At 39.1% G+C, this 26761-nt stretch overlaps 1 protein-coding gene across 1 annotated transcript in view; it reads right to left on the reverse strand.

Annotated features, from left to right (window-relative positions):
• pdzd7b (PDZ domain containing 7b) overlaps window positions 1-26761 on the reverse strand; it is a 37028-nt gene that overhangs the window by 1981 nt on the left and 8286 nt on the right. The window contains exons 4-14 of the mRNA XM_056470167.1: window positions 24652-24826; window positions 22862-23038; window positions 20377-20524; window positions 17671-17731; window positions 15085-15480; window positions 12416-12565; window positions 6749-6864; window positions 6585-6676; window positions 5734-5825; window positions 4933-5004; window positions 1841-2075 (exon numbers count right to left, since the gene is read on the reverse strand). Coding sequence (XP_056326142.1) covers window positions 1841-2075; window positions 4933-5004; window positions 5734-5825; window positions 6585-6676; window positions 6749-6864; window positions 12416-12565; window positions 15085-15480; window positions 17671-17731; window positions 20377-20524; window positions 22862-23038; window positions 24652-24826 — 1714 coding nt within the window. The remainder of the gene's footprint in view (window positions 1-1840; window positions 2076-4932; window positions 5005-5733; window positions 5826-6584; window positions 6677-6748; window positions 6865-12415; window positions 12566-15084; window positions 15481-17670; window positions 17732-20376; window positions 20525-22861; window positions 23039-24651; window positions 24827-26761) is intronic.

Below are 26761 nucleotides of genomic sequence, written 5' to 3' on the forward strand. Positions count from 1 at the left end.
AATTACCCATTAACTGTATTTTATTAATGTCTACCCCTACCAAAACATCATAGTAATGTAAAACAGTAATTATACAGAGAATTATTCATATGATTTATTAAATTTCCCAATAAATTGTATTTTATTAAATGTCTACCCCTACCAAAACATCATAGTAATATAAAACAGTAATAATATAGTTTTATTCATATTATTTATTAAATTACCCATTCCATTGTATTTTAATAATGTCTACCCCTACCCCAACCCTAAACCTAAGCCTCACAGTAATGTAAAACAGTAATTATTCAAAGTACTATTAATATTATTTATTAAATTACCCATTAAATTGTATTTTATTAAATGTCTACCCCTACCAAAACATCATAGTGATGTAAAAACAGTAATTTTACAGGGTATTAATTATATTATTTCATAAATTACTCATTAAATTGTATTTTATTAACGTCTACCCCTACCCCAACCCTAAACCCAACCCTCAAAGTAATATAAAACAGTAAATATACAGAGAATTATTCATATTATTTATTAAATTACCCAGTAATTTGTTTTTTATTAAATGTCTACCCCTACTAAAACATCATAGTAATATAAAACAGCAATTATATAGACTTATATTCACATTATTTATTAAATTACCCATTAAATTGTATTTTATTAATGTCTACCCCTACCCCAACCCTAAACCCAACCCTCACAGTAATGTAAAAACAGTAAATATACAGAGAATTATTCCTATTATTTATTAAATTACCCATTAAAATGTATTTTATTAAATGTCTACCCCTACCAAAACATCATAGTAATATAAAACAGTAATAATATAGAGTTATATTCAAATTATTTATTAAATTACCCATTCCATTGTATTTTAATAATGTCTACCCCTACCCCAACCCTAAACCTAAGCCTCACAGTAATGTAAAACAGTAATTATTCAAAGTACTATTAATATTATTTATTAAATTACCCAATAAATTGCATTTTATTAACGTCTACCCCTAAACCCAACCATCACAGTAATGTAAAACAGTAATTATATTGAGTTTTATTCATATTATTTATTAAAATTACACATTAAATTGTATTTTATTATCGTCTACCCCTACCCCAACCCTAACAGTAATATAAAACAGTCATTATACAGTATTATTCATAATATTTATTAAATTACCCATTAAATTGTATTTTATTAATGTTTACCCCTACCCCAACCCTCACAGTAATCTAAAACAGTAATTATTCAAAGTATTATTCATATTATTTACTAGATTTCCTATTAAATTGTATTTTATTAACATCTACCCCTAAACCCAACCATCACAGTAATGTAAAAACTGTAATTATACCAAGTATTATTCATATTATTCATAAAATTACCCATTAAGTTGTGTTTTATTAACATCCACCCCACCCCAACCGTAAACCCAACCAATGTAAAAACAATAATTATGATATTACACATATTATTTATTAAATTAAGCATTACATTGTATTTTATTAAGGTATACCCCAACCTAACTCTAAACCCAACCATCACAGTAATGTAACAACAGTAATTATCCAGAGCATTATTAGTATTATTTATTTAATTACCAATAAATTGTATTTTATTAACGTCTACCCCTAAACCCATCCATCACAGTAATATAAAAACAGCAATTATGTTGTTTTATTCATATTATTTATTAAATTACCCAATAAATGGTATTTTATTATCATCTACCCTACCCCAGCCCTCACGATAACGCAAAAAAACATTCATTAATGTTGTACAGCATCATTAAAATGCTGCTATATGGATGTGAGTATCCGCAGCTGTATCCCTTCTAGACTTTACCTCTCTGAGCGTCTGTTCTCCGTCAGCAGCCAGTTTGGCAGCAGCGCCGACGTCCTGGAGGAATTCACTGACTCTGAAGGATCGAAAGTGTCCAGCGGGACGTCCAGCAAGGGACTGAAGGATCTGGACTGATCTGCAGGACAGCAGGATAAACGCAGGAGCTCCAGACTCTCTAGAAGCTGATTCTGCCTCTTTAGATCGTCTGCGGCCTGCAGCTCGAATCCACCCTGCAGATCTGAAGCAGATATGCACAGGCTTGTCACAATAATCAATTCAATTCACCTTTATTTGTATAGCGCTTTTACAATGTGGATTGTGTCAAAGCAGCTTATAATCAATATACTGATTATTGCACATGGACATGACCTCAATGATTTTTGGTGATGCAATATATATATCTCCCATACATAAAAACCAATTCTAGCTGATTGTGCAACATCTCTATCTCTATTGGAGGTGTTAGTGTCAGTAAGGTTAAAAACACTCTATAGTATTTACTATAAATTACTATAGTATATTTTCATTTTTTCTGACGAATAATACAATAAGCTGCATATTATAAAATAAAATGATACTGTTTTTTGACATTGCATGCAAATCAGCCTGAAAAAAAAGACCTTTTACAATGAATAATAGGCTCTCTTGGAAGTTGCTGAGATTTTCATTTCAGTATGTTAATGTACTTTCAACTGAAACTTAATTTTAAGTAGGGGGCGTGGATTTTTTGTGCGTCATTCCTTCATATAGCAAACTAACAGTAAAGCTGTGGTCACACTGCACTTTTCTCCCCATAGACTTCCATTCATACTCAGGCGAATGCGTCAGACCGGAAACGCAAGCACCTGCCACAGATTTCGCAGGTTGCTGTGTTGCAAAGTTCAAGCTTGGTGAACTCTGACCTGCGAAATCGCATCACTTGACTGTGTGAGAGCAATCGAGGATCAAAACAGGACCTCTCTGGACAGAAATTTAAAACATTGGCCAATCTCTCGCTTATTTAAATGTCTAATCATCTTGTTTAATCCCGCCCCTATTCGCAGCGCTGTAAGAGCGTAGTTAGAGTGTGGGAAAGCACTGTGTTGCAATAATGTCAAATGTTCACAACTGACCAACTCATTCATGTAGTAATACAACAACAGCAATATAAACAAATAACTCTAGTTTTTACACATAAGGTATGTTACATTACACGACCGATGACTGTAGTTAAATCCAAGGTACTCAAAAGTATTTACATTTATCATATTACAACTAGTCCCGTTCCAAGCGGGGATCGAACCAGCAATTCCTGCATGAGAGACGAATGCTCTAAGGAGTAGGCTATGTGTGTAATGCTTTCGGGTTACAGTAGCCAGCTGGCCTCTGTTAAACACTATACTACGATATGCAGTGGTTTTCTTTAAAGATAGTTGTAAATAAATACGCTAATGCACTTTAGTATGCTTCAAAACCTTTTTACTACCGGTGCAGTGCTTTGAAACATTAGAAATGTATGTAATCGACGCCTAATCTCTCTCTATACACTTTACTAACCCATGGGGGTGTTTAAACCTTTGAATCAAATTTCGAAGCAGTCACGAGGGTATAGGCGAAAATGAAGCTTCGGACGTCACTGATCACGTGATGATGGTAAAACAAATCAAGCTCTGGTACACTGCTTCACTGCGGGATGTATCGTTTTTTATACATGCTTCGAAGCCTCGGCGCACAACGTCACATCACTACCTTACCTCCCTTATCTTTGTTTTTGAACAATCCCCTCATCCCCTTTCCTCCTTTACCAGGGAGAGCTCTCGAGAACTAATTGATCTCGCACCCCCTTAGATGCTCATTGACCTGGTGGGAACCCTGGACTCAATTTTCTCAGAGCTCAGGGTTCTCTTACGGGACAACATGGCAAACCTGCTAACAGCATCAATATGTAAGTGTGAACTCTTGAAAGTCTGCGAGAAATCAAATTTTGCTACGCTTATTTTGCTAGTGCACATTCCTATCCTTTTAACAATTAATCCATGCAAGTAAATCCACTGAAAAAAGTTTATTTTGGTCATCTTCAATCATTTTCATGTCCTGTATCATGTTGTTTAAATAGCAAATGTGTTTTACTTGTGTTGCTATTTAAATACAAGGCAACTGAAATAGACCACGCCACTGACTAACTAAAAGCTAATCTAAAATCAATGGTGCACGTTTTTAGAAATATTTCAAGAGTTCACACTTAGATATTGCTGGATAATATTAGCAGGTTTGGCATGCTGTCACCGGGAGAGAACCCTGAGCTCAGATATAATTGAGCCCATGGCTCCCGCCTGCTCATTTAGCATGTAAAGGGGTCCAAGATCAGTTCTTGAGAGCTCCCCCTGATAAAGGAGGAAAAGGGAAAGATGGGGGATTCTTCAAAAAATGAAGATGAGGAGGTAATGTTAGTCAGGCTATTTATAGTGAGTTTGGAATCATTCGATTGGCTTACTAATGATTACAGATGAGAGACCAGCCGCGATCAATCATATCACGTGCTCCTCTCGAAGTTATTTCGTGAAACTTCACTTTAAGAGTGCATTACCGACAGGCGGGTACAGAAATATCTCCAGATATGAAACATTAAAGGATTAAAGTGTAAAAGATTATTATTGTCTATATAAATCTAAATCTTATCCTCATCTCACACCTTCTTCACCTCAGGGGGTTTAGGTGAATCCGGCTCATTCTGTAGATTCCCTGTAGACTTTCTGTAGACACTCGTTCTGTATTTTTCCATGTACAAAGTCTATTGTGTAAATATGATGTGACTCTAATGTGAGATGAGACTCTGGTTGGTTTAATGCACAATACACCCATTACACACCCATAACTCATTAAGAGAATGAGGACAGCCCTATTAGACTATGTGCCGGGCTCACAGGCCGTTTTTCCCATCCCTAAAATAGCAAACGTGGATTTAGATCTGAGTGCACCGGCGCAATGCGCTTCAGACCATGCGCTTAAATCATTGAAATAGAGCCCTACTTTATATGTTGTTGCTCATCAGAGGTTATATTTCCCCAATTTTAAGACCTGCCAAAGACTGGATCATATTTTGATGTGCTGCTCACCTGGTACAGGTGTGATGAGGTGCCGTCGAGGAGCGAGTCCTGTCTGAGGAGAGCGCAGAGGAGAACTCCTGCCTGCATTAAACACACAACACTAACCATCATTCATAAACCACTGACACAAGGTTCTTACTCCTTTTCCAAAGTCAAATTTAAGCATTTTTCCAAGCTCTTTTTAGGTGCATTTTCAGATTTGTGTGGAAAATATACATTACATATTCATATGCATACTTCATCATATTATTCATTCATTCATTCATTTTCCTTCGGCTTAGTCCCTTTATTCATCAGGGGTTGCCACAGCGGAATGAACCGCCAACTATTCCAGCATATGTTTTACACAGCAGATGCCCTTCCAGCTGCAACCCTGTATTGGGAAACACCCATACACTCTCACACTATGGCCAATTTAGTTCATCAATTCCCCTATAGCACATGTGTTTGGACTGTGGGGGAAACCGGAGCACCCGGAGGAAACAAACGCCAACACAGGGAGAACATGCAAACTCCACACAATGCCAACTGATCCAGCCAGGACTCGAATCAGCGACCTTCTTGCTGTGTGGTGATAGTGACCAACCGCGCCACCCCTTTTCTTTTTTTAATAAGTAATTATCATTACCTATATGGTAAAACAAATGATTTAAACCAGTGGTTCTCAAACTGTGGTACGCAGTCTTCCTTCCAGTGGTACGCGGAACTACTAGAAACACTAGACTATAATTGAAGCATTTTCAAGCATTTCCAGCACTCGTATGAACCCTGACTGTCAACATTCAGACTTAAGCATTATGATCAATTTACGTGAGCGACTCTTCAGGATATCATATGCTTCCTCTTCAAATGGAGACACCAGGCTGTTGAAGACTGGAAGATCACTAGAGGAGACGAGTGTCCTGAGAGAAACAGAGAAAACATGTCCTAGATAAATAAAAATGTTTTCTTATTTTGGAAATAGCAGAGTCTAAATCATGAGAAAAACATGTGGATTCTGCTAAATCATATTAATAAGGACTTAATAAGCAGGAAAGAGTGCAATATTTTGTCAAACTGAATTTAATAAGTGGTAAAACACACATATGAGCAGTATATTAGAGTAATATTAGACTAATATTAGCGATATTAGACTAATATTTCACCTATTTGTGCAGAAGTGATAGGAACAAACATGAATGTTGTCCAGATTCTTGCTTATACAGCTTCAGTTTGGCCACAAACACATTTTTGCTCCTCAGTTTTTCTCTTTACGGCTTGATTTGTTATACTTTGTGTCAGTCTATAGCAGTGTTTCCCAACCCTGTTCCTGAAGGCACACCAACAGTCCACATTTTCAACCTCTCCCTATTCAAATACACCTGAATCAAATCATCATTAGAAGAGACTTGAAAACCTGAAATGAATGGTTCAGATAAGGGAGACATCCAAAATATGTACTGTTGGTGTGCCTTCAGGAACAGGGTTGGGAAACACTGGTCTATAGTACACTAAATGATTCATATCCAGTGTGACTGACTATTACAGCCCAAACATGACAATAATTGATAATTTTCACCAACATTAATCAGCAAAAATATCCAAGTTTCATTCAGTTCAGTGGCTTTGTTTACATTTTGTTCTCCAATATGGCCGACTGATGATGTGTCTTTTCGTCTAACCTGATTTCTCGGAGCAGCAGAAGCTTCTCTGGCGTGTTCAGGATGGCCAGCAGTGGATGAACAAGCGTCTGCAGGCCTCGCTCTGATAAATACTGTCAGAACAGCACTTCAGTTTTAAAGTCGCTGTGGAAATCCGTGAGTTATATGATCATCATCTCTCTTACCCTTCTACAGATTCCCATGAGCACAGTCACATCTTCATCCTCCAGCAATCTGACGGCCATCTCTCGCAGCGGAACCAGATTATCCTGCTCAGAAACATCACCATTACATCTGCCGGCTGGAAAACAGTACCATTATTTTTTATTGAAACATACTAAGAAATCTGATACAACAGAGATAAACAATAGGGATACAGATGGATATTGAAAGATAGGGGGAAAAGGAGGATCAAACATACAAAAACATGTCATACAATGTATTTCAAGAGTTCACACTTAGCTGATGATTGATTATAAAGCTTGTTTGGCATGCTGTCCCGGGAGAGAGCCCTGAGCTCATAAGATCCTCGAGCCCGGGGCTCCCTCCCGTTGCAAGGCGAGAAGGGAGTTTGAGCTCAGGTAGATCTCGAGAACTCCCCCGCTGTAATAACCAATGAACAGCCAGTGATTGCTCTTGAGAGATAACCATTTACTAGGAGCATGTCTATAGTGCCGGTTTGGATTAGTCAATTAACTTATGTTGCATGTTTTTTGGACGGTGGAAGGAAACCGGGAAACCCGGGGGAAACCCACGTGAGCACGGAGAGAAAATGCAAACTCCGCACAGAAACGTCTGCTGGTTTGGTAAAGCATGGAACCAGAGACATTCTTGCTGTGAGGCAACAGTGCTAAGCACTGGGCCACCGTGTCACCCATCTAGGAAGAAGGAGGAGTAGGGGTGGAAGGGGGGATTCTTCAAAACGAAGATAGCGGTGGTACGTAACCCAGGGTATTTGTAGTAGCTTAGGAGTCATCTGATTGGTGCATTGAGAATTGGATAATGCGGATCCAGCCGCTAGCAATCATAAGCACGTGATCCTCTCGAAATTTGTTTATAACTAAACTTTACTTAGGGTAACAAAAAAAAAATATTAATAAACAAATGAATGTTAAAAGGGTGGTGTGGTGATGGAGAGAAGATTCACAAACTGGCAATGTAATATAGTAGTTTACAAAATCCACATTACATGTATCAAGTTAATTATGTATTATTATCAGGGTTTCTGCAGATATCATAATGTCAAATTTAAGACTTTTTAAGACCTTTTTAAGACCATTAAGTATTAAATGTAAGACCTATATCACAATATAAAAACACACATACACATAAAGAGAAAATGCTAAAATCACTATATTAGTGGTAAAATAAGTGTGTTCAAATTGAACAGTACTGAAGACAGGTTAGATGCACCATTGAACTACAGCAAAAACAAACAAACATCTTAATGCTGATTTATACTGGCGCCGCATCGCACACCTCACAAAACAGACGAGGCTTTTATACTTGACGTGTTCGCCATTGTGATATTCATTTTAAATGTGGTTTATTTATAAGAGGATCACGTGCTTATGATCAACACGGCTGGCTCCTCATTAGCTCCGTAATCTGACCTATTAGATGAGTACGGAAGCATTATAAATAACCAGAGTTTTTCACTCCAGTTATCTTCGTCTTGAAGCTTCCACCCCTACTTCCTCCCCCTTTTCCGATAGGGCAGCATGGTGGCTCAGTGGCTAGCACAGTTGCCTCACAGCAAGAACACCGCTGGTCCAGCCTCCTATCGGGCTGGTTGGTGTTTCTGTCTTCATGTTCTCCCCGTGTTCGCGTGGGTTTCCCCCAGGTTCCCCAGTTTCCTCCCACCATCCAAAAACAGAAACCATAGACAATCGACTAAACCAAATTATCACCTAAGACAACCTTAGTTTACACTCTCACACGGCGACAAGCAGGGGAGTTCTCGAGACCTACCTGAGCTCAAACTCCCCTCTCGCCCTTCTAACGGGAGGGAGCCCCGGGCTTGAGGATATTACGAGCTCAGGGCTCTCTCCCGGGACAGCAAGCCAAATACGCTTTATTGATCATCAGCTAAGTGTGAACTCTTGACAGGAGGCGGTCAAAAGAAACAGACAGTAAAATCAGACGGATAAACAGAGAAGTAGAAAATATCTGGAACTACGTCATATCATTAATAACATTGAAGATTTTTAAACTGTTTGTTATTATTTTTATTATTTATTATAATGATTATAAAGATTTTTATAACCATTCAAGATTTTTTTAACTCAAACTCTGATGCATCACTTACTTTTGTTCAGATCTCAGACAGTTTTACTTATTAAAGTTAAATATTAATAACAACAGGACATGTGTTGCTCTACAATTATATTTCTTATTATGGCAAGAATAAAAGCAAAAATAAATAAATAAATAAAATAAGCACACTTACTGAAAAATACTGACGTTTTTATTTATTATTTTTCCCACTCAACAATTCTCACATTACTGTCTGGACAGTCTCTGTACTCTACTGATAAGCTAAAGAGACAACAATGGTCCAACATTCATGATCATTATCACTAATAAAGCCCAGAGATTGGCCATCAGTATGTTGTAAACTGATTGGTTCATATATTCCTCTCCAGTTATCAAAGACATAATTTGTTAATTAATTTTAGTTTTGTAAATATTAAACTGTTTTGAATTCAGGATTGTAAAATATACATCAGTGTTAAACCTGTGACTGGTGGAAAAACATATTCTGTAATATTAAAATCACCTGAGTCTCCACTTTTGCATCGCCTCTTTGTTTGTTTTAACAAACTCATCCCTCAGGTTTTTCCAAACTTTTATAAAAACTTTCCTCCTTTTCCACGGCTGTTGCAATTTCTAGCCAAGAATGATTGTTCATCTGGTTCTCCCTGTGATCACGCATGGACGGCTCATTAAGATGTCTGTACAGTCGTATCTGCTTCAGACAAAATCTCTTCAAAGTGTTTCATATTCAACTCGAATCAAACACAGCACAAACTGTTCACCTGAGTCTCAAAACATTTCGTGAGCTCTGCCAGCCGAAATCATGTCACGCACACCCAAATCGAAGCTCCGTAAACACAGTGATGACGTCACATTCACCGCACACACTGAGTTCAATAACAGAAAGCTGATTGGCTATTGCATGTTGGTCTGATTTGTAGTTGAGTGAAATAAAGAACTACACCACAAAAACCAAGCAACATCAACAACAAAGAATTTAAATGAGCGTTAGAGGTAGCATGACATGGACATCGGAAAAATAAGACCTGTGCAAAAATATTTAAGACCAAGAACAGCCAATTTAAGACTTTACAAGGCCTAAAATTTAGATTTTTACATTTGAGACTTTTTAAGACCCCGCGGAAACCCTGTATTATGTATTGCTGTGTATTATTCTTAATATTGGATTCCATCTTTTATTTTCCTTCAGCTTAGTCCCTTTATTCATTAGGGGTCGCCACAGTGGAATGAACCGCCAACTTATCCAGCATGTTTTACACAGCGGATGCCCTTCCAGCTGCAACCCAGTACAGGGAAACACCCATTCATTAAAACATTCACACTCATACACTACGGCCAATTTAGTTAATCAATTCCTCCATAGCACATGTGTTTGGACTGTGGGGGAAACCGGAGCACCCGGAGAAAACCCACACCAACACGATAACATGGAAACTCCACACAGAAATGCCAACTGACCCAGTTGGGACTCAAACCAGTGACTTTCTTGCTGTGAGATGACGGTGCTAACCACTAAGCCACCATGCCGCCCGGTTTCCATCTTGCTTCAGTCTAAGAAAATATTATTATATTACTTATTCTTTAACTTCTCTAATCCATTGTTTAAATGAGGGCGGGTCAGATATTTTTAAGGAATTTACAGGCCTGACACTGTCACACTGTAATATATTAATATTTATTATTAGTACTATTTACTCTCCCTCAAGTGTTTCCAAACCATTACGTTTTTTTTTCCCTTCTGTTAAACACAAAAGAAGATATTTTGAAGAATGCTTAAAAACCTGTAACCATTACCTCTATGGAAGTCAATGGTTACCAGTATCCAGCATTCTTCAAAATGTCTTCATTTGTGTTCAACAGAAGAAAGTAACTCAAACAGGTTTTTTTCCCATCATATCTCATCAATAAAAAGACTTTGCTTTCCTGACATTATGGCAATCTGTGTTTTGGATGTATTACACTAAGGGATTAACACATGTCCTGAATGATTTGAGACTTCTGGGTCTCCTAAGAGCAACATATAAGACTATCAGCAGAAGTCTAAATTAGATCAAATGTAAAAATGAATATAGCACTCCTCTGGCTTATGGCCTTCCTCATCAAAATGCTTATAAATGACACAGAATGAGTTTTTTTCACAAAGTATGTATGTGTTTTTTATTTAATGCCATGTCAGCAACGAAGGCTATTTTCATGGCAGGAACATTTCAATAATAAATATACAATTAAAAATCGACAAACAAATGAATGCATAAATTAAATAAGATTTTTAGTGTTAATACATGATAAACATTCTCAAATCTTTTCTGGAGTCACTTTGCTGAGTCCTTAAGAGAGTTCATTTCATTAAAAAGTCCTCTGGAATCATTAAAAGCAGGACAGTCCAGTAAAATGGGTTTTATAGTAAGGGGGATTGTGCAGTACAAACACTGATTAGGGTTTTCACCATGGAGCAAAAAACCATGGGTTATTCTTGTATGTCCAATACGACATCTTGTAAAAACCACTAGATCAAATCTAGTCTTAAGAGATTTCTGGTTGGATTTCATATACAGTAGTTTATTGTATTCAAATGCATCCCATTACTCTTGCCACTTGTTTAAAATGTAAACATTGATTTAAGGTCTCATCTCTGATGGAGAGGGTTGGGTTTAGGAGTAGGGTTGGAGAGAGCCATAGATAATACAGCTTGTGCAGTATAAATCTATGTAAACCTGCTGAATGTCCCCACAATTCACAAAAACAAACCATTGTGTGTGTGTTTATGTATTAAACTACATAATACTACATATTAGTATGTAGTATTACTATATACTGTATATACTACATACTTTAAAAATGCGTTACTTTGAAAAAAAAAAAGTCTCAGTTTTTTTGTCCAAACATTTTTGATCAAACCTACCCTTCTTAAAGTGGTGATAAACACATGAACACATGAGGATAGAATAAAATGCATGTCTTGTTTGAAGGCAGAGGCTTGGTTCTTAATTTACTCGTCCTTTGTATATCTTTTACTACACTTTTAGAGTTTTATCAGTACACCCAGGGTCTGAGAGTAACATACTTTCAATTCTCTGTATGTCTGTTCATGTGGCAGAATTTAATAAGTAATAATGCTGACTTTGACTTTGATTGATCATATATTTATAGAACAAAATAACTTGTCTTGGGGCATCCTGGTGGGGCAGTGGGTAGCACGATCGCCTCAAGTTGCTGGTTTGAGCCCTGCTGGGTCAGTTGGCATTTCTGTGTGGAGTTTGCATGTTCTCCCTGTGTTGGCGTGGGTTTCCTTTGGGTGGTCCGGTTTCCCCTACAGTCCAAATACATGCGCTATAGGGGAATTGGATAAGCTAAATTGGCCGTAGTGTATGTGTGTGAACGCAAGAGTGTATGGGTGTTTCCCAGTGATGGGTTGCGGCTGGAAGGGCATCCACTGGGTAAAAAAACATATGCTGGATAAGTTGGCGGTTCATTCCGCTGTGGCGACCTCTTATTAATAAAGGGACTAAGCCGAGAAGAAAATGAATGAATGAATGAATAACTCGTCTTGTACAAAAAACATTGTCTTGTCTTACCCAGACTGCTCTCCGAGCGTGGCGGTGATCTGGAGCGTGATCTGGAGGAATCTCGCTTGCGGAAAAGACCAAAGAAAGTTTTGGATCGCTGAAGCGGACTGCTGCCCCCTTCTCTTTCTGTCTGCTTTCTCTTCTGTTTCTTCTCCTCTTCTGTGAGAACAATTCATAACAATCAGAGAGGCACTATTGATTATTAAAAACACTTTAAAGTGCACCTATTTTACCAATTTTTCAAGATGTAAGATAAATCTTTTGTGTCCCCAGAAGGTCAAAAAACTCATCAGAACTCATCAAAACAGAAGCCACAGAAATCTCTCTCTATTGCTCTGATGCATTTCTCCTACTGCGTCTCACGCAGTGATCATTACTAATAGGGTTTGGGCGATGTCGACTAATTCACCATCATACAATGTCTAATGTGAAACATCGCGATGGACGATGGCATCGTCGTCGTAGGCGGAGGTGAATTAATTATTTATTAGATTAGATTAGATTCTACTTTATTGTCATTACACATGTACAAGACAACCACATGCAGTTTAGGTGTAACCAGCAGTGCAATAGCAGCAAGTGCAGGATACAGGTATAAGTTATAAAGTGTAGTTATAGAAAAACTATGGTGATATTTACAGATGGATGTACTATGAACATTATATACAGGTTGTATTAGCTATGAACAGATTTACAATAAATAAAGTTTAATTTTAAACTAATTTCGAGAGGAGCATGTGCTCATGATTGACCCAGCTGGTCCACATTAGCTAATCATGATCCTCCAATCAAAGGATCCCAAGTCACTATATATATATATATATATATCCTCATTTCCTCTACAGCTATCTTCGTCTGGAAGAAACCCCCCTCCTCCCCTTCTGCCACCTTTATCCAGAATGGGCGGCACGGTGGCCCAGTGACTAGCACTGTTGCCTCACAGCAAGAATACAGATGGCGTTGGGTCTTCACTGGGCCATCTGGTGTTTCTGTGCGGAGTTTGCATGTTCTCCCCGTGTCTGCGTGGGTTTCCCGGTTTCCTCCCACCATCCAAATGTGCTCTATATTATAGATAAAATAAGCCTAAATCTTTTTTCTAATGTCTTACTCTCAGGAAGTTCACCTTGGCCTCAGCAGCGGGGGAGTTTCAGATCGACCTGAGCTCAGTCTCCCCTCGCCCTGTGAAAGGAGGGAGCCCTGGGCTCGAGGATTTCTTGGGCTCAGGGCTCTCTCCAGGGACAGCACGCCAAACAAGCTATGTATAAATCATGAGCTAAGTGTGAACTCTTGAAATGAATACATGTACAGGTTGCTATTAATAATCAGAAGTGTGCAGATAGATAAACATAATTACAAATGTTTATGTACAATATGAATAATTGTATATGTATAATTATGAATAATTAATTAAATAATAACGGATTCATTATTTGTAGCCTACCGTTTCAACTAGCTGACCCGCATGGTCTTTGTTTTACCCATAACCAAATCATAAATAAATAAATAAAGATAAGTTACACACATATTACCACCTGTCAATCACTTCAGCAGGACTCTGGCATGAATAGGCAGAGTGATCTGTGTCAGTATAATGGCGTCGACACACTTGGTTGGTAAAAAGCTGCACAATCAACAGGAACCAACCAACAGTATCTGAGGTTTACACTTAAATTATTAAGTACAAGCGTGACAGAGAAAGACTGAAGCAGTGTACTGACGCTCTGACACGTTACCTGATAGATTCAAACAACTATATTCAACAACTATAGTGAGATCCAGCGGTACATCCTTGATAAACTGTTCAACGTGCACTGCTCTCGGGTGTTTTGTGCTCAAAGCACTCACTGACTGCTGGAGCTCAGACCTGCGCAAATGCTAGAGCGCATGACAGAGTGTGTGTGTGTGGTCACATGATGTGTGTTTTCAGCAGTATAGTGTGGACGGACGGCTTTTCAGAAACGCTAGTTGAAACGCCAGTGTGGACGTGGATTGTTTTCATTCTAAAATGCCATTTTAAAACTAAGACGTATTACTGTAAACGAGGCCTCAGTGTGTGTTTTTCACGAGCAAGTTGCTGCTGTGACGGGGACAGGGTGGAGGATCATGATGCCGGCTCAGCATCGTGATGTCTATCAGCCATCAGTGATGGACGATGACATCGTCTATTGAACCAACCCTAATTTCTAACCGACATAAGACACGCCTGGGCCGGGCTTCTGCAGATTTCCTTCAGCGAAAGAATGATCAGAAAGGAGAAAGGTATGGATTTGTGCCAAATGGCAGCATTATCGACCACAGAAACCTATATTACCTATAACTGTCAGTGCGTTTGTGTGCTTTTTATACAGCTTCTGTAAATTGAAATGCAGAATATAAATAACAGAAGTGAACGAATAGATTTTCCCTACCAGCAAGACTAACAGCAGAGACTTACAAGCTATAACGCCGTCACTAATGACTAGGGCCAACCTGAATCTGTGGTCATTTTTGGCTATTTCTGCTGATAATTTTGTTAAAAATCTGTGGATTTTGGGAGTATCTTAAGTAAAAACTTAATATATGAAATGAAAAGTAATACCTTTTTAACTTGTATTTAAGGTTTACAATGCAAATCCAATTAGATCCACTTATTTGGTAAACAAAGCAAGTCACAAGACTGAAGACTATCAATACTACACCTGATATAGTCACATGACTGCGTGTGCGGCGTATGGGTGGGCTCGGTCGGCTGAGAGCGATGAGCAGAGATGTTTTCCGGCCTTCCCTCCGGCTCTCTCTGATCCCGCTCCAGTCCTCGTCTGCTCGACTGCGGATGGCAGAGTCCTGCAGCACTTCTGTTGGTCCTCGGCTCACCGTCCGCAGCCGCTCAGACTGACCATCATCTTCAGTGGAGTCAGGATGAAACTGAGCCTCAGTGGAGCTGCTGGTATCAGACATTTTGGCTCCTAAAGGCAAGCTAACAGGAAGCGTAGCCTGAGAGAATCCGCTCACAGATCCGAGAGGAGTACCCGAGGACAGAGACGAGCTAGAGGATTCAGAGTCCTGTAGAGACGAATACACAGTTCCACTGCCCGCTGGAGGAGTCAGAGGATACTGAAGATCAGTGCTATATCACTAGCTACAGTAGCCCAGAGAGCTTAACATGCTGCAATTTAAGAAAACACATGCAATTACAAAAAACCACCAGAAAATCAAGAAAAGATCCTTATCGGTTTGACATTGTGTTCTCACAACACATGCAAATAGCACAGAACACAATAGGAATGTTTCAAGAGGACCCTAAAACGTGACGGACCCGGCTATTTAGGTTATGTGCTGCATCCCAATTCGCATACTATCCATCCTAAAGAGTATTCGAAAATAGAATTAGTATGTCCCAAACCATTGTATGTTGAAAAGAGTATGCCAAAGGTTCCCGAATGCTCTACGATTTCAGGTAAAAATGAAGTAGGTGCGTCCCAAATCGCATACTTATGCACTATTCTACGCCATTTTTTGTTATAAATAGTTTACGTTCACACTGAAAACTAGTAAAAATAATAAGTGCACTTTAATTACCCGGATGATGCACTTATTCAACCAGTAAAATGAAGTGTGGACTGAGACTTGAGGTGGATTGAGACTCAGGTGGCGAAAGGGGCGGAGCTATTGGGCACACATGTTGGATAACTTTATTTATTTTGGATGATGAAAGCTAAATTCTCCTCCGAGAGTGATTATAGCGCCTCCCAATGGTCAATGGCAGGTATTATTTGATGGTTTGGTCATTCATTTCACTGATTCGGCAACCGTCAAACGTCATCAGGGAAACGATTTGAATTTCCGCTTAGTAAAAAAAACATTAGTGCTCCATTTGGGACGACACTACCTACATATACTCTGCTGTTGAGTGTGTAAGTGCAGAAGTACATAGTGCATGAGTGCATAGTGTGCCATTTGGGACACAGCTATAGTGTAGAAGAGTCCATACTCTAATCGCTGATATTGCCCACAATACATTGCAGGCGTGTTTTGCACTCACACACAAGTGTACCGCACCTGAGCCCAAGTGAACCGCGCTCTGGCACACCTCTAAAAACCCGACTGAGCCCGATTCAGAGCACTCACACTTCTCAAACGATCCGGGAAACGGGTCTGGGCACAGTTCGGATAGCAAGTGTGGGTACACCCTAATGTACAGAAGACAAGTGAATGGTGTTATCAGGACGTTAAAATAAACTAAAAAAACCTTTTAAAGATCACCTACAACTGCACTGAGCAATAGTCACGGCACAATAAACAAATCCCAGCCAGGTCCGTCATGTTTTTTGGGTCCCCTTGAAACACTTCTGTTGAGTTCAGAGCTATTTGCAGGTGTTGTGAGAATTTGTAGTGCGTTTTATAAATTTTTTTCCGTTGTGAGGATGTGCACAACACATGCTGTCAAACAGATGAAGATCTTTTCTTAATTTGCTGGTGGTTTTTGTAATTGCATGTGTTTTCCTAAATTGCAGAGTGTTAAGCGCTCTCGGCCACCATAACTAGCTATGTTTCACCTATTTTAATGCACATTTTGAAATATCAAATAAAAAGTGCTTAATGAAAACATCAAGATGTGCAAACAATTTGAAAATGTGCATAAAACACAACTGAGTGCACACAACTGAGCTAAATAAACCTTTCATCTGAAAAGAAAATCTACAATGAACTATAATTTAAACAAATATAGTGAATAAAGTCTGCAGATGCACTTCATCAGTGTGTGTGTGTGATGTGGTTTAGTTTTTGTCAGATGCTGATCAGATATAAATGTGTGTGTGAGGGTGTTTGTGTCATTAATGTCGGTCTGCAGCTCTCCATTGTTGCAGATCTGATTGTAAAAGGCCTCAGCCCTCCGTCAGTCCATCATCACAGTGCTTCAGTATTATCCTTCTATTATTATTCCCTCCAGAACTGTCTTGAGCATCTGTCTGCACTCCAGTCTCACACCTCCAAAAGCCACCGCATTCACCGCGTTCATTGCATTTCGTCTTCGTCTTCTGAGGCGCAGCTCATTTATTAGAGAAGAAAAAACACCACAGTGGCAAATCCCAAACTAGACTTCCCTCAGCAGTATTTGCTCTAGTTTAGCAGGAACTGATGATTTTGTTCTCTGTCCCTCACTGACTGGAAATGCTGCTATATTCATTAATGTTTTATGCCATATTGCATTTTTGTACATAAGGCTAATCTGCATCTTTGGATGGAAACACAGCTACTGTGTAAGAGCTGAAACAGACACTCACATTTGTTCATCCAGCTTAATTCCGTCACCATTTCTTTGTAGGCTGGATATCTGCCTGCCTCCTGTAGAAAACAATCACATTTACTGAATACAGGTGAAGACAAAATTCAACTGTGAAATATTAAAAATATTAAATATAAACACAGTTCTAAATGGGGCGTCACGGTGGCGCAGTGGGTAGCACAATCGCCTCATAGCAAGAAGGTTGCTGGTCCGAGCCTCGACTGGGCCAGTTGGCATTTCTGTGTGGAGTTTGCATGTTCTCCCCGTGTTGGCGTGGGTTTCCTCCAGGTGTTCCGGTTTCCCCCACAGTCCAAACACATGCGGTACAGGTGAATCAGGTGAGCTTAATTGTTCGTAGCGAATGTGTGTGAATGCAAGAGTGTATGGGAGTTTCCCAGTCATGGGTTGCAGCTGGAAGGGCATTCGCTGCGTAAAACATATGCTGGATAAGTTGGCGGTTCATTCCGCTGTGGCGACCCCAGATTAATAAGGGAACTAAGCCGAAAAGAAAATGAATGAATGAATGAATGAACATTTCTAATCATAATAGTTTTAATAATTAATTTCTAATAACTGATTTATTTTATATTTGTCATGATGACAGCACATAATATTTGATTAGATATTCTTTAAGATACTAGTATTCAGCTTAAAGTGACATTTAAAGGCTTAATTAGGTTAACTACTGAAGGCTAATTAGGTAAGTCATTGGACAATTGTTCTGTAGCCAATCGGAAAATAATTGCTTAATGGGGCTAATAATATTGACCTTACAAATTACATTTAAAATGTAAAAACTGCTTTTATTTCAGCCAAACTAAAAGAAAATTGTCAGTAGATTCCCTATATTTACGCAGAGTAAAATATTGGTGTAATATTTTAAAGTATATCAAGATATTGGAACATTCACATGCTTATGGCTCTATATAAAATATTGTATTTTTTTTAAATAAGTGTTTTATGGGCGGCACGGTGGCTCAGTGGTTAGAACTGTGGCCTCATAGCAAGAAGGTTGGTGGTTCAAGTCCCAGCTGGGTCAGTTGGTATTTCTGTGTGGAGTTTGCATGGGTTTTGCGTGGGTTTCCTCCGCGTGCTCCAGTTTCCCCCACAGTCCAAACACATGTGGTATAGGGGAACTGATAAACTAAATCAGCCGTAGTGTATGAGTGTGTGTGTGTGTGTGAATGAGTGTGTATGGGTGTTTCCCAGTACTGGGTTGCGGCTGGAAGGGCATCAGCTGCGTAAAACATATGCTGAAATAGTTGGCAGTTCATTCCACTGTGGCGACCTCTGAAATAGAGACTAAGCTGAAGGAAAATGAATGAATGAATGAATGTATGTTTTATGTTGCTTAGTTTTATAATAAAATGTAAAAATAAACATGTTTAGGGTTTATTTTTACTTAGGGTTTAATTTTTATTTGACATTTTATGATATAATTAATATTTAATGATAATAAAAACAACATTCATGTTCATGGTTCACTTAACGTTTGTCAATAAACATGAGATGCAGGTAAACAAATAAAACAATCTAAATTATGTAGTCTTTAATTTGATTATTATTAAGATTTTATTTTAAATTGATTTATTTATAGAGTTTTATTTTGTAAAAAAATTTATAACTTTAATCATTCGTTGTTTCCAGTTAGGGCGTCACGGTCGCGCAGTAGGTAGCACAATCGCAAGCTAGAAGGTCGCTGGTTCGAGCCTCGGCTGGGTCAGTTGGCGTTTCTGTGTGGAGTTTGCATGTTCTCCCCTTGTTGGCGTGGGTTTCCTCCGGGTGCTCCGGTTTCTCCCACAGTCCAAACACATGCGCTTTAGGGGAATTGATTAACTAAATTGGCTGTCATTTAGCAGGCTGTAGTGTATGAGTGTGAATGAGAGTGTATGGGTGTTTCCCAGTGATGGGTTGCAGCTGGAAAGGCATCCGCTGTGTAAAACATATGCTGGATAAGTTGGCAGTTCATTCTGCTGTGGCGACCCCAGATTAATAAAGGAACTAAGCCGAAAAGAAAATGAAGGAATGAATGAATTTGATTATTATTAAGATTTTATTTTAAATTGATATATTTATAGGAGTTTTATTTTGTAAAAGAAACAATAACTTTAATCATTCATTATTTCCAGGTATAGGCTTGTGTTTCTGCACTTTTATGTCCATTCTGGCTCGAAAAAGAACAAAACAAATAAACAGTGAGACAGAAATGTTCGGTCTTGTTTCCTCCAGAACACATCCAAGTGTCAGGATAACACATGATTATATGGATGGCTTAAATGGGTGTATGACTACCTGATCCAGGAACAGAGTGAATAATGCACACCGTAACACAAACGCAGAAACCAGAGAGCCACATCAGCCATCTGCTGTGTGTGTGAGTGTGTTTGAGTGTGTGTGTGTGTGTGTGTGTGTGTGTATGAGTTTGTGTGTGTGCATATATGTTTGAGCGTACCGGTGTTTGTGCATGTGTGTGTGTGTGTGTGAGTGAGTGTAAGTGTATGAGTGTGTGACTGCGTATATGGATGTGCACATGTGTGTGTGTGTACATGTTTTGGTGGTTTACAAGGACAGTTTTTTTTGTATGGTGACATGAGTATGACAGCTGTACACTATTACGCCTATGGCCCTATAAACCACCGATACCAACATGAGTGTGTGTGTGTGTGTGTGTGTGCGTTCGTGTGTGTGTGTGTGTGTGACTCACTTTAATGGTCATTATAACATGAGTCTGACTCTTCAGCACTTCCACTGCTCTGTGATGGTTGATGTTCTCAAAGCTCACACCATTGGCTGACAGGATCTGATCCCCCATCTTAACCCCGCCCTGTTCAGCCAGACCGCCGGGATCCAGCCTGCATAATAATAATAATAACAATAATAATAATAATAATAATAAATATTGCTCTGTCTTCTGTAAAAATACTTGTATAGGTCATGTATATATTGTATAAGTATTTATATTATATGGATAGTCAGTACTTATAGTTAGATTACCGCTTGTGTGTGTTAGTTATGTATAGGTTTAAAATAGCTCTCACATCCAGTGCTGTGTTCATATTTATGATTATGTTTATTAATGTAGCACCGCGGTCCCTCGAGACACCACATTTCCTGGCCATGTTGCATTCATAAACAAAACCTGTCACATTTTTCTGTGATTTTCTTCCTGTGCTGTGTGAAGCCCTAAAACAGTCATAGGGATCACATAATTGACGACCATCATATTTCAATGTCCACCATAATACTCAACATGCCTTATAATGCCAACAGTCTAAGAGATTGTATGACTGACTACCTGAGATGTACTAGAAGAGTACTAAAGACTCAGACTTGAGTGGAAGTACAAGTACTCTATCAAAAAAGTGACTTAAGTAGAAGTTGAAGTGCTCTTTAAGCACCATACTTAAGTGGAAGTACTAAAGTATTCAACATTTTGTGAACTTAAGTATTGCAAGTAGTTTATTTTAAAATTTACTACTCAAATACTGAGATAAAAGTACAAGTATTGTGTAATGTAGTTATTAAAGAAAGCAGTCAAAAGACATCATATTGTTTTGTTTATTTTAAATATCTTTTTTGGGGCACGTGATTAAGCAGAATGAAAAGAAACATGGTTTATGATTTATTTTATATTTATATATATGTATATATATAGGTCAAAAACACCATTCAGCGTGACACAGCCTTTATGATAGCCAGCTAGATACGTTAAGTGAACATCGCAGCATGTTATGAACCGTGGGTAGCTAACGTTAACTTATCTAGCGCTTACGGATAGCTCAAACTGCTGTGTTTTATATTATTTTGAATTATTATTTTATATTATTATTTCTTCAAATTCGACTGTGAATTTTTGAAGGCCGATAAATGCAAACATTGACTCTAAAGAGGGCCATGGGTCGTCTTCTTCCTCATCGCCACGAACAGTTGAAAGTAAGGGAGTTGAAGCTGCAATTTCTAGGTTTTCCATGTCGAAAACAAACTAAAGTGCTCTCATTTATAGCTCCTAAACTCTGGAATAGCCTTCATGATAACGTCCGAGGCTCAGACACACTCTCCCAATTCAAAACTAGATTAAAGACCTATCTGTTCAGTAAAGCATACACTCAATGCACCACTTAGGGGGCTTCCACACAGGTTCTGCATCTTGTTTATATACACTATGAACAGCAGCTACGCTAATTATTCTCTTTATTCTTCATTTCCACCTGGGAATACTCTTCCCGAGGCCCTCAGACTATGCAGAGTCACTGATTCGATCCAAGACTAACGACGAGATGATCCCAAGGTTTCCATATCCTGGACCAGGCCGTATCCTGAGCAGCTGCTGTGGTGGTCATGGAAGAGTGGAGAACATGAGACTGATTCCTGTGACGCTCCAGAGACAGACGAGTCTTCGCTGAGGCCAGCTTCCAGCCTCCGCCGCTGAGACTGCAGCTCTGCACAAGACGTTTGGCCAGCGGAGAAATTAAAATGGTCGTGCCCAACTGAGCCTGGTTTCTCTCAAGGTTTTTTTTCTTCACTTCCGCCATTAGTGAAGTTTTTTTCCCTCTCCGCTGTCTCCACTGGCTTGCATGGTTCAGGATCTGTAGAGCTGCACATCGATGGATTTGCTCTTCAGTGTTTGGACTCTCAGTAGAGATTACTAAACCACACTGAATTGAGCTCAACTGAACTTAAACAATGAAAAACTGAACTACACTGTTCCTATTTACTATGACCTTTTATGTGAAGCTGCTTTGACACAATCTACATTGTATAAGCGCTATACAAATAAAGGGGAATTGAATTGAATCAATGCAGGCAGGCAGCGCTGTCTTCTTTGATCGTCTGAATGATGACGAGCCAGCTTATTCAAACCTGTGACAGCGCCATCTGCTGCTCTGGCAGTGATAATGTGGGTTTGAAATGATTCGTAACATTTTTTTAATAGTAACGAGTAACTATGCAGCACAAAAAATAATCTATCGGAGTAAAAGTATTAAACTCATCGAAAATATGTACTGAAGTAAAAGTGGAAGTTGGAGAAAAAAAACAATAATCCAGTAGATACTTTAGTACTTAAGTACAGTAGTGAAGTAGTTCTACTTCGTTACTATACATCTCTGCTGACTACACATTTTGTAGTGTAATTTGTAATCTGCAACTGAAAGTAATCCACCAGCTGTGTGTGTTTTTGCTAGACTAACTTGGATATGTAGATGCCCAGGTTGTACTCTCGTCCTCCGCGGATGTTGAGCCCCAGACATGGTTGGTTTTGAGAGAGATTCAGATGAACCGTGCGACACAGAGCTCCGTCTGAGCTGTACACTGAAACAGGAGCGTCCGCTTCTTCGACCACCATCCGCCGATGGATCAGATCCACCCTGAACACATAAACACACATTGAGCATCACAGATCTGGGAGAATTGCCAACCCAGGCTCATTATGGATACATACCCCCGTATACAATTCTGGAGAGTGAGAAATACGTGAGAGGAGGTGCGTTTTTTGGCAGGTTTTGTTCTCGTATAAATCCACCAGAGGCCGCTGTATATGCTGTTTTGGATCTCAAATTTCTCTCGTGAGTGCCATTTGTGCCAGCTGTTCTCATGAAAATCCACCAGAGGCCGCTGTCGACTGACTGACCAACCAATTGCCCCACCCACCCCCTTCCCTAAACCCAACCAATAGTGTTATCAAAAGCAGCGACTGACCCACCCACTACCTTCTCTAAACCCAACCAATAGTGTTTTCAAAAGCAGCGACTGACCCACCCACTACCTTCTCTAAACCCAACCAATAGTTTTTTCAAAAGCAGCGACTGACCCACCCACTACCTTCTCTAAACCCAACCAATAGTGTTTTCAAAAGCAGCGACTGACCCACCCACTACCTTCCCTAAACCCAATCAATGTTTTCAAAAGCAATGCAAAAAAGTAAAGCCATCGCGGCTGCCTGATTTTTACCACGTGTTCAGATTTTACCACATTCTCACCCTGTTATTTACTTGTTTATTTTGTTTTTTGCCTGTTTTACCTGCTTTATGGAACTGTTCTTCACCAGACTCAAACCCCAACTTCACGGTCAACTCCACTCCGCCTCCCAAGTCCGACAACGTAGGTGGCAAGCCACTGGGCAAACTGGTAACAACAGAAAAGCCGTCCACAAGGAGGGAAGCAATCAGCTGGTAAGCGCAAAATGAAACAGAAGCCGTCGGCGGCATCATACCACCTTGTAGCATTCGTTTTAAAGACGAAATGCAGGCAGACGTAGCTCTGGTTACATAATTCACGCTCTCCAGAAATGTATACGGGGGTACATATTCACAATGAGCCTGTGTTGAGATTTGCACAAGAAACATCGTCTTGTTTTCAGAAATAAGTCAAGATTAAGTGTTTTTCCTTAAAATAAGCAAAATAAATCTTGTTTATTTTCACTTTGACATAAGATTATTTTGCTTACCCTATTGGCAGATTATTTTACTTGTTTTAAGGAAAAACCCACTTCATTTTGACATATTATTTCTGAAAATAAGACCAATCACAGTGCGTTTTTGTTTTTTTATGTGGACATAAGCAGAGAAAGGTCAAAACGACCAATTAAACTGTTTATAAAATACCCATGTGTGTGTGGACACGGCCTAAAGCTCATTCTGATATTACAGGCCCCTGGAGCCCGGTCTGCTGGATCTGACTAATGGATCGTTTTCACAAGACTATTATAACGTGTTTAACGGTCATCAGCATCTTAAATCCTTGATAGTTATTTAACATTTTAAAATACAGTAAATCTGACATTATTCTATCCTCTGTCTGACATTATCAGTCTCACACAGTTTCTCTTCTTCTAAAAGTCTTGATAACACCATCCTGGAGATTTTCTTTTATTATTTCAGCAAATAGGATTGTCAATAAATGATTAGTTGTTCTCTACCCAACTATGACCACTTCTGCAGCTGAGAAACACGGACATGTGAAAAGGGTCCATACCACTCACCATGTGGTTTTCTCATTGGTGTAGCGGACACCAGGCACGCGTCCGAGCCGCTGGATGAGCATCTGCAGGCGAGAGTGACCTGTCAACACCTTCACTGCGCTGCTCATGCTGATGTTCTCCAGACACACACCGTTCACCTCTAACAGCTTATCACCGACACACAGACCCGCCACATCTGCACACACACACACACACACACACACACACACACACACACACACACACGAGGTCAGGTCAGCTATAATTCTCTGCCAATTAATACAACTTAACACTCATAAAGAGAATCACAACAGAATCAATGAAACAAACCATCAAATGAGAGTCATTATTTATTATGAATAAGTTTTAAGTTTAAAGGTCCTGCTTTTGATGAATGCTTTAAATGAGCATTTTGTTTTTCGATGTTTGATGTAACCGCAACTTAAACATGTAGACATGGTGGGAGATATAGCTCAGTAGCTCCTCCCCTTTACAAAAAACAGCCAATAGTGTTTAGTTTTTCTTACAGCTCTGCAAATGGGAGTGGTTGAGATCTGATTGGTCAAAAGATTTGATGAGAAAATGAAGTATGAAGAGACGTGAAAACAACACACTGATACATTTAATGTGACAAACTGCAAGCTTTAGATGTTTATATCTTCTAAAATATGTTTTTTTTTTTCAGTTTTGGAGCAGACTAGATTACAGATATCCTTAACATGCTGATGCTAACATCTAAAAAAGTTTATTTTAAAGGTGCAGTAGGTGATCGTCTTCAGAAACCGTCTTTTCACATTCTAATAGTAATGATTAAAGTAAATGATCTAAATGTGTTTATATGTATTTGTATATTCTGGTCCCAGTGCTGGAAGGGCATCCCCTGCGTAAAAAATATGCTGGAAAAGTTGGCGGTTCATTCCGCTGTGGGGACCCCAGATTAATAAAGGGACTAAGCTGAAAAGAAAATGAATGAATGAATGAATGTATATTCTGGGTGAGGCATAAGACTCAATAATGTTCATCCAATGAAAAATTGTCAGGCCGATAAGTATATATATTCTGATAAGTAGCCCAAACTGTCTGTCAACTAATGCCACTCAGATCCACCAATACGCGTTCACGCGGGCTGCGGTCACGTGGACACGAGTGCTAAAAACAAATGCTGAATCAAATCTTTTTAAAATCCTGAATCAATATTGGAGTGAGTTTTGCACGCTGGAGGAAGGACGACACCATGGCTGAAGTATTTCTGTTAGATAGGTAATGCTGTGTTTAAAACTATTTTAGTCACGCAGAGTTGATGTAGATTGAGTGTTGTTCAGCCACTCAAATCTTCTAGTGAAAGATTGATGTGACTATTTTCAGTTTGATAAGGTCCTTTTACAGCATCGATAATGTCGATTTTTATTCAGTTTAACGACAAAACAGAAGTAATTACGTAGCGCTATTCAAACTAGCCTGCTTTACTGAGCTGAAGATGCTTTTATATTCATTGGTTCATTTCTGAACATTGACAACCTGTGACGCGCTCTCTGTTTTTTTTACTGCTATTCACTCTGAAACAGCATGTAAGTATGGTTTAGTAATAAGCGTAATTGCCAGCCAACCACTAAACATACAGTAGTGGCTTTAGGACAAAGTGTGTGAGAGAATGAATGAGACTGATAAGAGAGTGATGACAAGTTTTGCTTGCTAACTACATAACTGAAAACGTGCTAGATATAATACAGTTTATCATTAAGAATTGTAGTATTATAAAGAACTATAAAGTTTTCTAACTAGCGAATGACATGATCTAGTGCAGGGGTCACCAATCTCGTTCCTGGAGGTCCGGTGCCCTGCAGGGTTTAGCTTCAACTTGCCTCAACACACCCGCCTGGGTGTTTCAAGTATACCTAGTACGACCTGGATTAGCTTGTTCAGGTGTGTTTGATTAGGGTTGGAGTTAAAATCTGCAGGACACCGGACCTCCAGGAACAAGTTGGTGATCTTGGTGATCCCTGATCTAGTGGGTCTCTGTCATCTTTAATGTGCGTGTTCGTGATTTCAGGAGGCGTGGCTTTGGACGACAGGGGAGGGATTGTATTTGAAAGATATTATGTTAATTTAGGCAGATCATCTACTGCAGCTT

The sequence above is a fragment of the Danio aesculapii genome, chromosome 12 (assembly GCF_903798145.1).
Source record: "Danio aesculapii chromosome 12, fDanAes4.1, whole genome shotgun sequence".
Classification (NCBI taxonomy): Eukaryota; Metazoa; Chordata; class Actinopteri; order Cypriniformes; family Danionidae; genus Danio; species Danio aesculapii.